Source organism: Rhopilema esculentum, chromosome 14 (assembly GCF_057945365.1).
Source record: "Rhopilema esculentum isolate cy_ngs chromosome 14, ASM5794536v1, whole genome shotgun sequence".
Classification (NCBI taxonomy): domain Eukaryota; kingdom Metazoa; phylum Cnidaria; class Scyphozoa; order Rhizostomeae; family Rhizostomatidae; genus Rhopilema; species Rhopilema esculentum.
Window position 1 is genome coordinate 8,563,763 of NC_142828.1, and position 16,189 is coordinate 8,579,951.

The 16,189-nt window shown below is 34.1% G+C and overlaps 1 protein-coding gene across 1 annotated transcript; it reads right to left on the bottom strand.

Annotated features, from left to right (window-relative positions):
* Positions 1–404: 404 nt before the first annotated feature.
* LOC135696073 (casein kinase I) lies at positions 405–11,168 on the bottom strand. The gene is made up of 10 exons (XM_065215347.2): positions 11,009–11,168; positions 6,362–6,520; positions 5,943–6,049; positions 5,307–5,433; positions 4,747–4,845; positions 4,094–4,233; positions 2,987–3,065; positions 2,167–2,241; positions 1,102–1,380; positions 405–668 (listed from the first exon to the last, which is right to left on the bottom strand). The coding sequence occupies exons 2-9, from the start codon at positions 6,497–6,499 to the stop codon at positions 1,105–1,107; spliced, it is 1,041 nt and encodes a 346-aa protein (XP_065071419.1). The 5' UTR covers positions 6,500–6,520; positions 11,009–11,168; the 3' UTR covers positions 405–668; positions 1,102–1,104.
* Positions 11,169–16,189: the final 5,021 nt, after the last annotated feature.

Consider the following 16,189-nt stretch of genomic DNA (forward strand, 5'->3'; position numbering starts at 1 on the left):
GCCCATTTTTAACCCCCCCCCCCCTCTCTCGAAATAACATTCAACGCAAAGTGACAAAGTCTATTATCTGTAAAAGGAAAACTCAAAAAGAGGATGATTGGAGCCAGAGCTAAGGAACATTTCATTAATCTAATTCATTTGGGATCTACTTCATTTTCAACTCAACACTGAAGTTGAGGCGTAACTTGTGCTTGAAAATGGCTCTTAAAAATTTCCTTTCAATATTTCTTGGGGAACTTTTTCCAGATCTGAGAACAATTCCATAATTACAAAACTCTGGGCAAAGAAGATTGTATTGTTTATTTTTCAACTCGAGCTGGTCTCCTTTAATTGTAAATTTTTTTCTGAAATTGAGGACAGAAACTTTGTCGGAAGAAATACGAATGAAAAAATAGACAACAAGATAATTCTGTTTAAACAACAACTTCTAACAAACCTCAGCCTAAATTAACAGACTGAAGAAACAAAATGTCACTTGTATTGTTACAAAACTCTTTACGTAGGAATAACGGTCTCCCTTTATGAATCATCTAACTTTGAATTCATGGTTTATGTTAGCTGCAAGTAAATAAAAAAGGCTTAATTACAGAAACAGTACACCTTTTTGAAGTATTTTTCAGTTCCTAAACTTTTGCTGTCAGATATTTGCCTAACTGCCACCAAAAGACCTAGGAAAGAGTTAGAAAACGTCAGATTATGAAATATTCCAAGTCTTTGCTCTAGTAACAAAAAAAAGATAGGAAGCAGCGTTTGAATTAAAGCATGGTTTGGTAATTGGATATAAAACGCTAAGGAAAGGAAAGAATAAAGTGTATGTTTTCTCCAGATGAAGTTCAGCATTAGTAATGTTCATATACTTAAACATGCTGGGTAGCATTGATTGAAAACAGTTCTAGAATGTATACTAATAGCCAATGTAAATACGAACAATTTTACTCAAACTATTTCAAATAAGGAAAATTAGCTTTGGCTTATTCTAAAACTGATAAAAAATGGCTACATGACACGATAATCTTCCTTAAGCAATCTGGTAAAATAAAAGAACAAAGAACTGAGAAGCTAGGCGAAGGCTACCTTGCCTTATACCAGAAAAAAACTTACCAATTAATGGCCTTTGCTGGCTCCTTTCCTCTTCATTCTCTCATCACTCTCTCTTTTAGTAGCAGTAGGTGGGGCTGCTAGAGCACCAGAACTGCCAACTGTGGCAGTGGCTGCTGCCTTTTGCTTCAGCATGCTCCAGTCGAACACATAGTCATACTGGTGGTTGAGTGTACGGAACAGTATTCTGAATAACTGTCTCAGATACATGTAGTCAGGTGCCTCTTCAAACCTCAGTCCACGACAATAGTTTAAGTACATAGCGAACTCCGTTGGGAAGCCCTAGGAGGGTGAAATAAGGCATGGCGCTAGATTAGGCCGACAGAGAAAGTCGCTGCTGGGAGAACTGTTTTTGAATGCTAGCTATACGTATATTTAAAAAGACAAATAGCCTGGCAATGCCCAGATTACTTCATTTGAGAAACTTAATCGTTGTTGTAAACAATAACAATTTAAAATTCATCTAATAATTTCAAGGCCCACCCCTCTCTCATGTAGTCAACAACATTAAGCTAGAATTACTGTGTTCCAACGGTAGTTTTAACACTTCAAACTCCCTGAACATAAATCCGGTCCATTCAGCAAGTAGAAATTACATGACAGTGGCCGGTTAGGATCGCTAAATACAGATCCAAGGGTCTAGTGTTCGAATCCCTGTTATAACTAAACTTGCGCTTAGAGTGAGAAGGCTTGTCTGATTTTCTGATCCCTGTAATTCCAGGCATAGGAAGCACAAGGTGTGGTCACATCAAGAGGAAGGACCAGGACACTAATCGATAAACATAGCTTCTCAGTGTCGTAAAAACAACCTTTCAAAATTCTAGGTAAAAACAAATACAAATAAAAATAGAAAATATAAATAAGAATTGTATTTGTTTCTTAAAGGCAATCGATAAATATAAAAGTGGCTTAAGCCATCCGTCAATCAATACTAGCCAATCAAAAAGCGCGTGAGTGTAATCACGCTCACTGATTGGTGAATCTTTTATTGAAAGCTGGCTTACGCCCCTTTAGTATCTGTAGATTGCCTTTAAGAGAAAGAATTTTGAAATCATACAATAAGATTACCTTGCAAAGAACCTCAACTGGGGTGGACATTTTCTTTTCACTTATTTTCTCATATTTTTGTTTTTTAGTAGCAGCCTAGAGCAAAAACAAATGGATCATATGAAAAATATAAGCAAACACAATTAGAATAACATTGTATTACCATTATAAAACAGACATAGGATAAGATTTATTGAATGCCTTTGCGCTCTTCGTGACACTTTGTGGATTAATAGCAACACAAAACATAATCTAGATTGTGATCATAAAAGTTTGAAAACTTCAAAGGAATAAAGAAAATTCCATTGCCAAAAAATTTGTCAACTTCTCAAATTGTTTTCTCTTTTTCCTTAAAGTATCAAAGTCTTACAGCATCAAAACCAGGGTTGTTCACAAGTTGTAGATTTTAAGCATTTTTGCAATTATGTCCTCGTCATTTATATTGACATTTCCGTTTCTGAATGATCGCATCCGGCCGGTTTTTGCAATTTATGTCGTGTATGTTTATCGGAAATGTTACAGCCAAAGTTTTTATCAGCCAATTTGGCACCATGCTGACACACAGTTATCCTTTTAATATAACATTTTAATGGATACACCTAAATTTGTAGATATTTTCTCTACAAACAAACTTGAAACGTCTTTTGATGCAAAAGAAGTGTGACCAATAATGGGATGTGTTATATATCAGAAAAACACTATTTTGTTTTAAAACTTGAACAAGATAAGTATTAAAGCTATCAAAACAAACGTACAAATATTGTTGTTAAAAATGAAAGTATACACCAAAGTACTGCTAATTTATCATATTAAACTATAGGGAGAGAAGGTCATAATTTACCCTTAATCCCTGCCATGGCAAAGTGGAACGGTTAAAATACATGAGGACATATCCAAGAGACTCCATGTCATCACGACGGCTAAAAATTTAGGTAAAAATATAATTAATCTTTGAAAGAGGCTACAAAAAAGACTTTATTGTATGCATGATGTATGATAGATCACAAAAAACCACCCAACTTTCAAATGATACCAAAAACAGCTTACACCGTGCAACTTACAGGGGTGCTTGGAACAAATGAGTTTTTCACTAATACTACATTTAAAAATTTCCCCGTTACGGAACTTATATTTGTTTCTAACTAGGTGATGGTTTGTAAAAATGTCTATCGTCCCGCACAACTTGAGCTCCCTATGAAAGACCGATAAGCAACGATTTTCAATGCACACATACAGATATGACATACTGCTCAGGCAAAACACAACTTAAAATCATAGAGATTTATACCAAAATTCATTAAGATGTTTAGTGGTTTCACGGATTAAAAAAAATGAAAATATTTTCCTTTTAGAAGGAAGATTAAAACATGAGCTGAATCTCCATCGGTGAGAAGCAAATTAAAGATATCCGATAAATGAAATTGTTTTGCCTTTTTGCTCTCTCGTTGCTAACAAAATATTCACGAAGTAAGATTTATTATGTTTCAACTTTGGATTTTTGCGGCGGTACTTTAACTGCTATTGCATTAATCCTTAACGGAAAACAAGGTCAAAAGTTTGGTCAATGATAAACTAAAGTTGTTTAACAAACAAAGCAAGATAGTAGCCTCAGTGTCTTTTATCAAATATAACGGACGCGTATACAAGCACAAAAATTGTGAAAAGCGGAATGGGATCTCAAATTGTTACTGAAAATACCTGATTAGGGTGTAAGGGGCCTAAGGGTTGAACTGACTGCAATAACACAAATGGGCGTTTCCATTTAAAACTAAGACTTCAGAGTCAAAAAAAACAAGGAGACAAACGACCATCCCGAACCGTGCCTTCAAAGTAAAAGAGTCCCACTTCTGCACACAAATGACTTTTTGATATTGATTATGACGATTAGGACTAGTGCCAAAAACATTTGTGTATTTATAACGACCCCAATATCTAGAAAGAAACTCACGATTGCTCGATGCCAAGATGAGCATTGATGCTTGCATATCTTGCAGTGCCCGTTAGGTTTTTGTCCTCTCTATAATGAATGTGCTGTTTCGTACGGGCATCTCTGTACTTTTTGGCAAGGCCAAAGTCAATCAAGTACAACTGGAATGAAATAAAAGAAGGAGAGCATAATAAAAATTCCTCCCAAGTAACAACACTGTGGCGTTATTCTAGGATACCCATGACATCAATAAAAACTCGTTCCAGTGTACTTGAAATGAACAACAAAAACGGTTACATGATACAAAATTTTTCGCACGTCTAGTTACTTTTCTAAGTGTTTTTAACCGTAATAGTCAATCATTCTCACATTACGCGTTATAAGGTGACGAGGTCACTTTATTTTTCGGAAAGAGGGACGACATCAGTTTCCAAAAACACTTTAAAAACAAATTAAAGGACAACTATCAAACAAAAACAATCCAGCATTGAAATAAAAATAAAAAAAGAATCATGCAAAAATTTATCAAAAAGAAGAATGCAGCAAAATTTTTCACTTGAAGGCAGAATGACATATAAAATAAAACAAAGTTAACTTCTTGTTACTCACGGTTTCTTTATTCCATATACAAAAATCTTACAATGTCAAAGTGCAAAGCAAAATACTACACATACCTTATTGCAATGTCTTCCAATCCCCATGAGAAAATTATCCGGTTTTATGTCTCTGTGGATGAAGTTTTTATTATGAACATACTCTATCCTGCCAATCATCTGAAAAAGAAACAAAATTGAATGACTATTTTAGAAAGAGAACAAGAAAAGATTTTGGATTAAAAATACTTTAGCAAGATGTAGAAAAATTATTTACTGATCAATAATTTATTATCAAAAGACTAGCATACATAATTAATATGCTTGTTCTTAAGATATGAGGGTATGTGACAAGTCATCTACTATATTTTCTGAACAAGACCCAAGTAGTCAAGCAGTCACCTTACTACTTGAATATTTTATTAACCTTTCCACTTGTAAAAAAAAATTAAATTGTAAAACAATATTCCTTCTTGTTTGATATTTTCTATAAAGAAAAAAAATATCATAAAACTGTATATAACTTAAGCATCAGAGTTTATTAAATTCATAGAAAATTAACAGAAAAAACCATTAAATAAAATAATGAGCATTACTATGTAATTGGTAAAAGGTAAATTATCAAAGAGAGGCTTTCGCACCTGATCTGCCAACATTAACACAGTCTTCATTGTGAACCTTCTAGAGCAAAAATTGAACAAATCTTCCAAACTTGGCCCAAGAAGATCCAAAACCATCACATTGTGATCCTTTTCCTGTCCAAACCATCTGAACAAACAAAAACATATAAATTATGCAAGTGCTACAAATGCCAGGTGACAAATCACAGAACAATAAAAAAGGAACTCTCTTGAAAAATCCTGACCTAATGAAAACATTCACAAAGTGTTGACAAACAACAACTGAACAATTTGTATTCATAGTTTCTGTGTATAAATGAATAGATAAATTATTCATCCAACACTTTTGCCAGTAATGCCTGAAAAGTGATTTGGTTTGCACCTAATTATGTATCAAGCTTGATTACAGCAAGAAAGCATGTCTTGCATTTAGGTCAATTCCATGGACAACTGATGTTTCATCTCAATCTTATTAACAAGGTTACGCAAATGTTTTATTTATAAGACAGTGTCTCTTGTCTCATAAAAGAGTATAATAATATATCTATATATATAGAATATCATGCAAATACTAACAAATTTAATTCATTTTTAAAAATGCTTTGTTTAAGAAAGAAAACTATTGATAAAGTGAAAGCTTGAACATTGAAACATTACCTAATATGTGGTATGCCAACTCCACCTTGGAGGATTTTATAAACTTTTGATTCATATAATAGCTGTGGGTGTCTTGCTTTAACACTTTCTAATTTTGTAGCAACTTCCTGTATGAAATCAATGACAAGGTTTGAAGCTAGGATTTAAAACAAGGCTTTTGATAGCTAGATCATCCTTAATATGCCAAAAAAATTTTATTGGATAATTAAACTTGATTAATAGATAAAAAGAACTCAGTTTAATGATTACAATGAAGATTTCATGTAACAAAAAGTTTGGTTCTTAAACTGAAGAAAATTTGACATTATAAATCAATTATGTGATACAAATTGTCCATGGTAAATTGGTGAAACATTTTAAAATCTTTCAAAGATAACATCAAATAGACTTAAAAAAAATAAAGCAGAAGCACAAAGTACCTCGCCATTGGTCATATTAACAGCAAGGTAAATATCCCCAAATGATCCGCTACCAATCTTTCGAGACAACTTGTATTTGCCTCCAACAACAAACTCAGTCTTTGAAGAACTACTACTACCGCTACTTGCAGTAGCCATGGTTACAGATGTAAAGTTATCCTGAAAAAAAACTTCAATGCTAGACATGGATGAAATTAGAAAAATGAGCTTATAAGATACAAATTTACCAGTAAAGTTCCTCTGTGGAAACTGGGTCACCATATTTTGATACCAATAACACCAAATAAAATGGTTTCCTTGTACCAAAATTTGCTACCTTAGACATCCTCTTCAAACATTTGACCATATGGAACTTTTCAGTTAAAAATTCTCAAACGCAGCAACAGAACTATATTTCACATATTGACTTGAAACACTGAATCAAATTTATATTGATTTTTGAAGCAAGGAAAGGTCGGAAGACATGTTGCAGAGGGATGTCAAAGGGAAACAAGGAAAGGTCACAGCCACAATCCTGTTTGTGTTACAGAGCAGTTTTGAAAAAAATATGTCCACAGGTACACAAACCTGAAAAACTTTGAATACATCAAACAGACTGCAGTTAGAAAATGAGGAAATTGTTTTCATACCCAGAGGTTTCCTCATCACAATATTTAACAGCAATAACAATCAACATGGAAAAATCCATAGATTTCAGTAAAAATTCCAAAAATCAGAGATTTTTTTGTAACTTGTTAATGAGCATGGTAACAAAAAATGGTCTAGTCATAGCAAATTAAATGCAGTACAAAGAGAGGCAAGACAGTAAAACTTGTCATGTGAATAGCCTTTAGACGTTTTGTGTCAAATACAATTTGAGTCAAACTTATCACAATGGAAGGAGGATTATTACAATTAATCAGAGCACTTTCAAAAAAGCAGTTTACTCTGAGAAAAATGTTTTAAAAACAATTTGGCTCATTTAATTCTCCTCCTTAGCATTTAACTTCGAAATAATAGTAAATGTTAACAATGAATACAAACTTAATTCAATCATTGACCAAAAAGATCTTGAATAACAGGATTGTTAGGAGATATATTTGTGGTTTGCTGATGTTTTTGGTAATTAAAAAACCAGATGTCAGACTCACTACAATGCAACTACAACTAAAGATAATGTTTGAATTCTAGGCTTGTTCAACTACAAGTAAGATTTATTGATAAAAATTAATGTGCTATATCTTAAGAATGCAGACTTACTGAAATATTGATAGTTTCATTCAACTAATCTTTTGCCAGCTTAAAAGTAAATAAACTGTGGGAGTGTCGCTTACCCAATGACTATGTAGCACAAGCACTGATTCATTTTTATGAATAACAAGATGTAACTTGCTTCACCTGTTCCTATGCAGATTAGTTGATTACATGTTTGTGCCATCTGCCACATCCCAGCAATAAATGGCTTATGTTTATCATTGTGCTTTTCACTTAGCCAATCATTTTTGCAATGAGTCTTCAAGTACTTTATCAAAGCTTGAATTCCAGGAATTGCTATCTTGGGTAATCAGCTTTGAAATGATAAAGCTAAAACACTATCTGGTGATAAATTCCTTTTGACAAATTTAAGTTGTTAATAGTAACCGATAATGGGCTTCATGCTTTCATAAACAGAAAAAGCTGGCAAAAGCAAGTATATGTTGGCTGAAAAGCTAAAAAATCATGCCTTTTTTCAGTGCAAAGATGCAGTATTCTTAACCACCTAGTGAAATTAGTTATGTTCAGTTCAGTTCAGTTTCATATAATTTTAAAATTCCACTACATACAATCCAAAAAAGAGAAAATTTAAATACAATTAAATATAGCATGCTTAACTAATTAATGCAAGATAAATGCTACACAAGAAACCTAAAAGAAACAATATATAGTATTACATCAAGAAGACAAAGGAATTGTATGTAGGGGAGTTTCTTAAGGAGGGGCTCTCTCAGTAGCTAGGTTAATCAAGGAGAGAGCACCCCCTATTTATTTATAACTGATTAGCTAAATCTTTCAAAACTTCTTTGAACAATTTATGCATCTAACTTTGGACTGAATGGGGACTTTTCATGAACAGTATTTGTTTTCAAAGAAAAAAGTCTTAAGTTTGCAACAAAAACTACAAGCTAATTTCTAGTATGTCTAGTAAAAGTTGAAGAAACCAACAAATAAATCAACACACATTAATTCAACTTTCATAACATAAAGATCAAAAGAAATGATGTATTTACTATCTTTCCAACATAACACACTACATTAACCTTGGCTAAGATCCTACACTTCAATGGCCTTAATACAACAATTGTTCTATTTTTTCTTGCATTTTAATGCATGAAAGTTGGTTCTTAAAATCCCGATTATTATCCAGTAGGTTACACTGTAAGAATAAACAAACAGATTTTGAAAATCTAAGTGTACCCACAGAGAGAGTACATGCCTACATAGAAACATCCTTCCACTTTTACTGAAACAAATAAAAACTTTATGATTCAATAATGAATCTGCCATATAATCATTTCTTCACTATATTCATCACCAAAAATCAGCGAAATCGAATTTAGATCAGCAATTGGCTGTCATCATATTCAACCTCAGAGTAGTGATACCCTATTTTTTATAAGAACCAGTAAATTTAAGTTCAGGCTGACTGTTTTTAATTTCTTCGAAAATCTGAGGCTGGATTGTTCTTAGTTTGCTCTCAAATCAATAGGGTTTAAGCAGTATGACTGCTAGCGTTTTTGCTCTAGGAAGGTGTTCAGGTCTCATTCCCCAACAAAGTGAGTGACCTTCATTTGCCATCATGTTTGAATATCCACAGAAAGAGAACAAACACATGGCAAAAAATCCTCATTCTTGAGATGAAATGATGTTCAAATTGCATTTTACATTGCATTGACCAATTTTGAGGTTCGTATTCTTACAAAATTCTTCCTATAAAAAAGATTGTAGCCTTACTAATTCAGGCAAATATGAAGTCTAAAGATTCTGAATAAAAAGAGTCTTCTGTCAAAATCACATTCTTAAGATTGAAAATGTTCATTCAGCCTTGTCTGCTCAACCTTACTTTTGATTTTCTTCATATTTTGACCTCTAAATACTTTTAGTGGTTGGATTCAACTGGTATTTACCAAGCCTCCAAATGGCCAAGTCTCTATATACTTTAATTACCCCTTTTTCTTGTTATCTTAAAATAATAAAAAATTCAGATGGCATCTTGTCATTACCAAGCTGTAATCTACCCAGGATGCTCTTAAAAGTTTCAATTATTCAAGGCAGTACTTATTCAAAGAAAGGCACTGATTTTTCCAAAACACATGCAACTAGACCATTAGACTGTTTGAAGGTCATTCTGGTCCACCTATATGTTTTAAAAAAGTAGAAGATACAAACTGTTTACTAGCCCAGCCAGGACGAGAAAGAGTTAAGTTGGCCTGATTTTTGCAGGAAAATTAAATTTGTAACAGAAGATGCTCAACAGCAAAAGTTTGGAATGGTGGAATAGATGCATGGCCTAAGTGAAGCCCTGTAGTGACCCTGAACTTCACTTCTTATTATGATCTGAAGTTACAACCACACACAAAATTATTCACATTCAAGTTTTATTTCATGTGTAATTTCTCTGTAAGTCTTGGTTCCAACAGTGGAAAAAATTAAATCATTGCAAATATCAAGGTTCCAGTCTGTCACATATATATTTCTGTTTAGGCCTTACCTTGTCAATGTGCCCAAGGATGCTCATTTGAGAGATGAGTTGTTAATTCGAGGGGGGATACTGATGAAATGTTCCGATAGTTTAAGGGGGCATATTTGAAGGGGGTGCTAGTTTGAAGATTTAAGGTATACTAAATGGTTAAACTGCAAGTGGAAAAAGATTTACAACAGAAGAGTTGAAGATTTTTACACGAATATAAATAATGATAAGCAATTTTCCGAAAAAGATATGCAGGTGTTAAGCGAAAGGACTTGGAAAAAAAGAAATAAAAGCGGGTGATCAACAAATAATCCTCTGTAACATCATATACGTGACAGCCATATCAACAATGTCGCGTGAGAATGGAAACACTTTTACAAGCTAATTGCTTGTAGATAAAATATATGGAGATAATTGAATATGCGACCCGATGCATTTACAGTAAAAAATAAACACAAACGTTTCGGATGAATCTATAATAACGGTGAAAAATATCGTGACTAGTTACAGTTTATTCGCTAGCCCTAGTGATTCTAATTGCAAATTTACAACCAGATCCTTTTATTGCAGTACAAACAATACAGTTTCCAAACAAAAGTAAATTATACAACAAGATTTGCTGCAACGGAACTGGCTGTTGCCGGGGACATTATAAACGTAGATGATCGACACAATCCAACGTTGGAATGCAAAGACATTTAGTCGAATCAAAAGGAGGGCCAAGTCTGGTCAAATGGTAACTGTTTTTTGAACAATTTAGATTCTGTTCGTAAGTGAAATGAATTCTTTCTACAGAAGATATCCGGTTCAGCTGCCGTATTGTTTGTTGTCTCCACCGCGTCACGGTGGCTATCACGCTTCACACTTTCAGGGCTGGGTTTCTGTGAAATGTAAGCAACAAATGAGGCAAAAAAACACACAAGAAACCGATTCAAACTCACCAAAATATGTTCAGACTATTACATCGTATGTTATTTGTGTCACTAAGGCAGAAACATCGGCTTACAGTGGCAGAAGTCTGTTCATTTCTAGATCTGCTCACCTTTCCGCCATTTCTCCAACTCAATCTAACCAACACAACTGTACTTCTATTGCATTATGGGATTCCTTCAGGTGTAGGATAGTGACGTCACGCAGTGTTGGTGCAACCATGTGGAGTAAATAGCAACACCAGAGGCATGGCCTCCGTTGCCTTAATACGAAAATAGATAATATTTCAAGGGACAGAAACTAGTAAAAAAGGCTAGCATTAAAACAGGGTGCTTCGACAACCTTAGTCACTGAGAGAGTACCTCATTTTTCTCTATTATTTGTCGATGGTTTAGAAAACGAAAACGACAATACCTTGAGCGTTTGCCTCTAGCGTCACCCCTGGATTACTGTCATTTGCTAACTGATTCCAGCTACTTTATCAAAACTGAGTTATGGCTAGCAGGTAATGCGAGCCATATCACCCAAAATTCTGATAATGACAGTAATGGTCCATCTTCATTCCAAAAGCGTACCGTCAATCTTAGGCCCTTATACAGTATTCTCTTCAATTAGCGGACACCGTCGGGGCAAGAGCAAGGTGTCCGCTAATTGGAAGTGTCCTCCTTTCGGAAAGTCTTGCAATGTAAGTCCAAAATTTGAAAACAGACCCGAGTTTTGTATTTAAAAGTTGTAGTGGTGGCACCAGGGAAGGGCTAGGGGGCTACAGCCCTTCTGTCAGAAGCATCTACCCCCCCCCCCCCCCTTGGAGTAAATTTTCGGTTATTGTCGGAGAAAATTTGACAAAATAACGTACAAAAACTGCATATTTTAGTCATTTTACCCCCCCCCCCTGTCGGAAGCTCCAGCCCCTCTGTCGGAAGATTTCTGACTCCACTTCTGGGTGTAATCTGGGTAAGTAGTGGCTATTGGGTTGAACTTAGACAGTTAAAAAAATAACCAAATTCACAACTTTCATGGACAAGAAAAGTTAGTAAACTGGACTGTAAAGAAGCTCGAAGCTGTAAAAAGCCAACTAGATTGTTAGGTGTCTAAGTGTTTGAAATAAATATTTGAACAAATATTCATTCGTCTCAGTTTTTTGTTCACTGGCTCCTAACCTTTTTGTACTGTCCGCTAATTGGAAAGAAAAAAATCAAATTGACTATTTTGTACAAAAAATATTGTCCGTTAATTAGAGTGTCCGCTAATTAAGTGTCTGCGTTTTAGAACGTTCTTTATGGGATTTTGACCAGAAAACGACAAGGGGAAAAAATTTGTCCGCTAATCAGAGGTGTCCGCCTTTTAGAGTGTCCGTCAATTGAAGAGAATACTGTAGATTGTTTTGAACCCTAACATCCCAACCTACAAATTTAACGGCCAGGACTAAAAACAAATACTGAAATTTACACTCAATTAGATATTAGCATTTTTTAAAAAGGAAGAAGAAGATAGCAAAAAATCACGCGGAAAAGTTTTATAAAAACAATCCTGCTATGAAATTTTACATAATAACTTTTAACTGGCGTTATCACATTGGGTAGCTGTTAGAATCTAAATCTAATATCCTTCGTATTAATATGCGTGCCAAAAAATGCGGTCTTTTCATATTACTTGAGCATAAAGAAGAAGCAAATTCTGCAGCTTCAAGCTAAATATCATGGTTTTATCTAATATTAGCTAATGCATCAAATTGGCATAAAAGACATCATCGTTACTGGCCTTTTTAATATCAGTACCAAGAAGGAGAGCATATCTTTTAGAGCTGATAGAACATTTTATCCACAAAATCTCGAGGCTACCAGAGTTCATTTAAAAAATTTCTTGGGGCGTTGATGAACCCAGCTTACTAAAATTAATCAATTTATTACCTAAATGAGCATCATGTTAATTATTTCAATTCGCTTTGATTAGTTCCCTTTTTTGGCGCAGCCTATGTTTACAAATTATAGAATCATATTGTCACTGTATTGTATTGTATTGTATTGTGCTAACATATGTATGGTAGTTTCTTTTGAGTTAGCAAGTAATTGTTTTGTAGTTTTTTGAGTTGTCATGTTTAATTTTAGAGATTTCAAAGTGCGAAAACTTTACCCCTTTAACTTCAGGGCTTTATTTAGAGTATCTAACAATTAAATTTTCATGTAGATTGCAGACACCAGGAAACAAATTTATAGTAAAGGAGTTACGATGCATTCTAACGTTAAGTAAGGCATGTCGTAAAGCCAATTCCAACATAACATTTTTTAATATTTAGTTTTTAATAATTCCAACATAACAGTTTTCAAACTTGCATTTCAATTCTTCCAGCTAGCCCTTTTCCCACTTTGCAGGCAATCGCCGAATTTTTTCCATATATGTCATTCTGAGTACAGTTTTTTTAATTTACTATGATCACTTTTCATTCCATCACAATGCCTCTCATATAACCAAAGACTTTTTCTTTTAATGAGTTTAGAGGAAGTATTTCGCTGAATGCAAGAAAGATGACATTAACTACAGTGATGCCTTCATTGTTCCTATTTTATGAATTCAAAATTTTCATCAATTTCAGAATATTTATCTAAATGTAGAAATATGAAGCACGAGCTTTTGTAAGAAAGCTGAAGGCAATCCACTTTGCAAATTGTTTGCCATAAAATTGACCTCTTTGAAATACAGCAGTTTAAAAAGCTCTTTCATTGTTATCTGAATTAATGACGTTCTTAAATATGGTCAATTTATATTATCAATCTTTACTAGCAGTGGCGGACTGGCAACAATTTGACCCACCGGGTAAAGCAGCCAAAAGGACGCCAATATGTGCTAAAGTCACAAAACTTTAGGGCTTGTAAAACAGGCTCGGAAAAACTTTGCTTTAGCTGAGAATAAGTTTGTTGCAAGCATTGTCACAGGAAAGGAAACGGGGGATTGGGAGATGGTCCTCGGAAAATTTTTTGAAAGCACCCTATTTTTTATTCACAATTGGCATTGGCATGAAGAAGATTCTCAGTCAAATTGACTTTATTTTAAACGTCTACACGGCTGACAAAATTTGTAGGTACCAAATGATGTATTGCCCTCAATTTTAGGTATCAAATGATGATTTTTCAGCTAGCGAGACACTATCTTCCAAGATTTTACAAAGAAAGCAACTTCTCTAGCCTAGGAGACGAGATTCTTTTCGATTAGAATCGATCTCGAAATCTTTAGAAATTTGACGAAATACATGATTTCATTCTCATAAATTTTCGAAAGTTTTGCAGCATTTATTTGAAAAAAGTAAAGGGGTGCCTCAGCACCTGCTAGCCTAATGACTGTGTTGCTCCTGCCTCCACGCTAGAGTTACAAATCATTTACAAAAGATATGATGCCAGTGCATCAGCGTGCGGAATTATTATCAGTTATTGAACATATGCTTAAAACTATAGACTTGTCCGAAAAGTATCTGATAACATATCTTGGACAAATCGATTTTTTAGAGTACCTGCTGCCGTCCGTTTTGCGCAAATTGATGATTTTGCAGATTGAAGACTCCTTCTGTATGAGAGACTGTGCGTAGACATGGTAAAAAGGATAAAGAATTTCTTAAGAAAAGGCACAGTCTCTATTCCGGAACAAACGTTTGAAGGAAGATTGGAATACTTTAATAGATGGTTGTAAATTTGAAACCAGTTTTTTTCAAAACAGCCGGTTTAACTTTCCATTAAGTTTTAAAGAAGGTTCGTACATGAGGGCATAAATTCTCAACAAATTCCGAATAAAGTTTTTTAAAAAGTTGTCAAGATTTTTGGCTCCAATAAGTCATAATTTCTTTTGGGCACAAAATTTCTGGTTGTAACGTACAAAAAGCATGATACCTATGAGTTTTTAGTTGAATTGCAAAATAAAATAGCTTGCCACCATTAGGACGTTCAGAAAGTATTGTCCTCTATCGTACCTAGAACAGTTTTCACTATTAAGGGATTGTTTATGGCTCAACCCATCTTTGATTACGTAATATGTGAACGTTCCCATACCCAATAGCCAACAGATCGATAATTTTATCCAGGTATAACTATTTTGATTGGAAAGAGTACAGGGTAGTGCTCAATTATCCTTCCAAAGTGCGAGCCCTCAATTATTGGATATCAGGCACTAGGAATAGTTTGCTTTAGCCATAAGTCAGAAAACTAATATGGTTAGTCATAAGTCATGGGTTTAACAAAATTATTAGTCACCTCAATAGATATCAAGTTAATTCAAGTATAGCGTAATTGCTTGAAAAATTAAAAGCTAACGAGGGTTGGAAGTGAGAGTAGGCTTTCTGGCTGCTACACATGAACAATTTTTTGGCGCTACTTAATTTGAAAATGGCTTTGAAAAAAGCAAACATTTGTTAACATACGAAAAGCCTGTTCGTCTAAACCTCTTCAGAGTATAAAACGTCAGAATAAGGGCCAGAAAGAACAAGATGGAGAGTAAATACCAATTTCTGGATCGAATTTGACGTTATATGCTCTCAGAAGATTCATACGAAAAAGATTTGAGTATGTTAAAAATTTTTGCTTTTTTTAAAGCCATTTTCAAATATAATATGTTCTTTTCAAGGTTTTCAAAAAATCTTACAGAATTTGCTGATCAAAATTTCGTCTCCAATGAATTTTACAATAACAAAGATAATTGACTTAACAATGAATCTTAATTTTGCTCAACTTAAAAGCGAAACTAAACTTCTTATGGAAACGTACTTTAGACAGGAGGTCAATTGATGATTGTAATCAATTTTAGTTTTATTCGAGGATTCGTTGCCTTTTGAAGGTTTCTAAGTTTTTGAAAAAAATAACTTGGGGCAAAGGGCGCACCGGGAAATTTCCCGGTGTCCCGGTGGGCCAGTCCGCTTCTGTTTACTAGAGAACTTACTATTTTCTTCGTGAAAAAATCTTGTTTTATTTTTGTCGCATGGGGTCTGCTGAAGAAATTATTAAAAAAACTGATCAGCATCCCTTTCGAATGAGCACACTCTAAAATGTTAAAAAATTCAATGATCATTCTAGGTTCAAGGACTTGCAGTTGATCTATACTAATGAAATTATTCAGCAATAACGAAATTAACAAAAAGCAGTATGTTTCCAAGTAATTAAATGAGAGGCTACGAAGGAGCTTCATATTTCATGAAATTTACATGAATTCCA

Bases quoted from the DNA above. Each gene is read 5' to 3' on its own strand.
- LOC135696073 (XM_065215347.2), bottom strand. From the start codon at position 6,499: ATGGCTACTGCAAGTAGCGGTAGTAGTAGTTCTTCAAAGACTGAGTTT. The intron at 4,846-5,306 runs GTGCGAAAGCCT...TTTCTTTTTCAG, and splicing joins TGTTAATGTTGGCAGATCAG to ATGATTGGCAGGATAGAGTA. The intron at 4,234-4,746 runs GTATGTGTAGTA...ATTTCATTCCAG, and splicing joins TTGGAAGACATTGCAATAAG to TTGTACTTGATTGACTTTGG.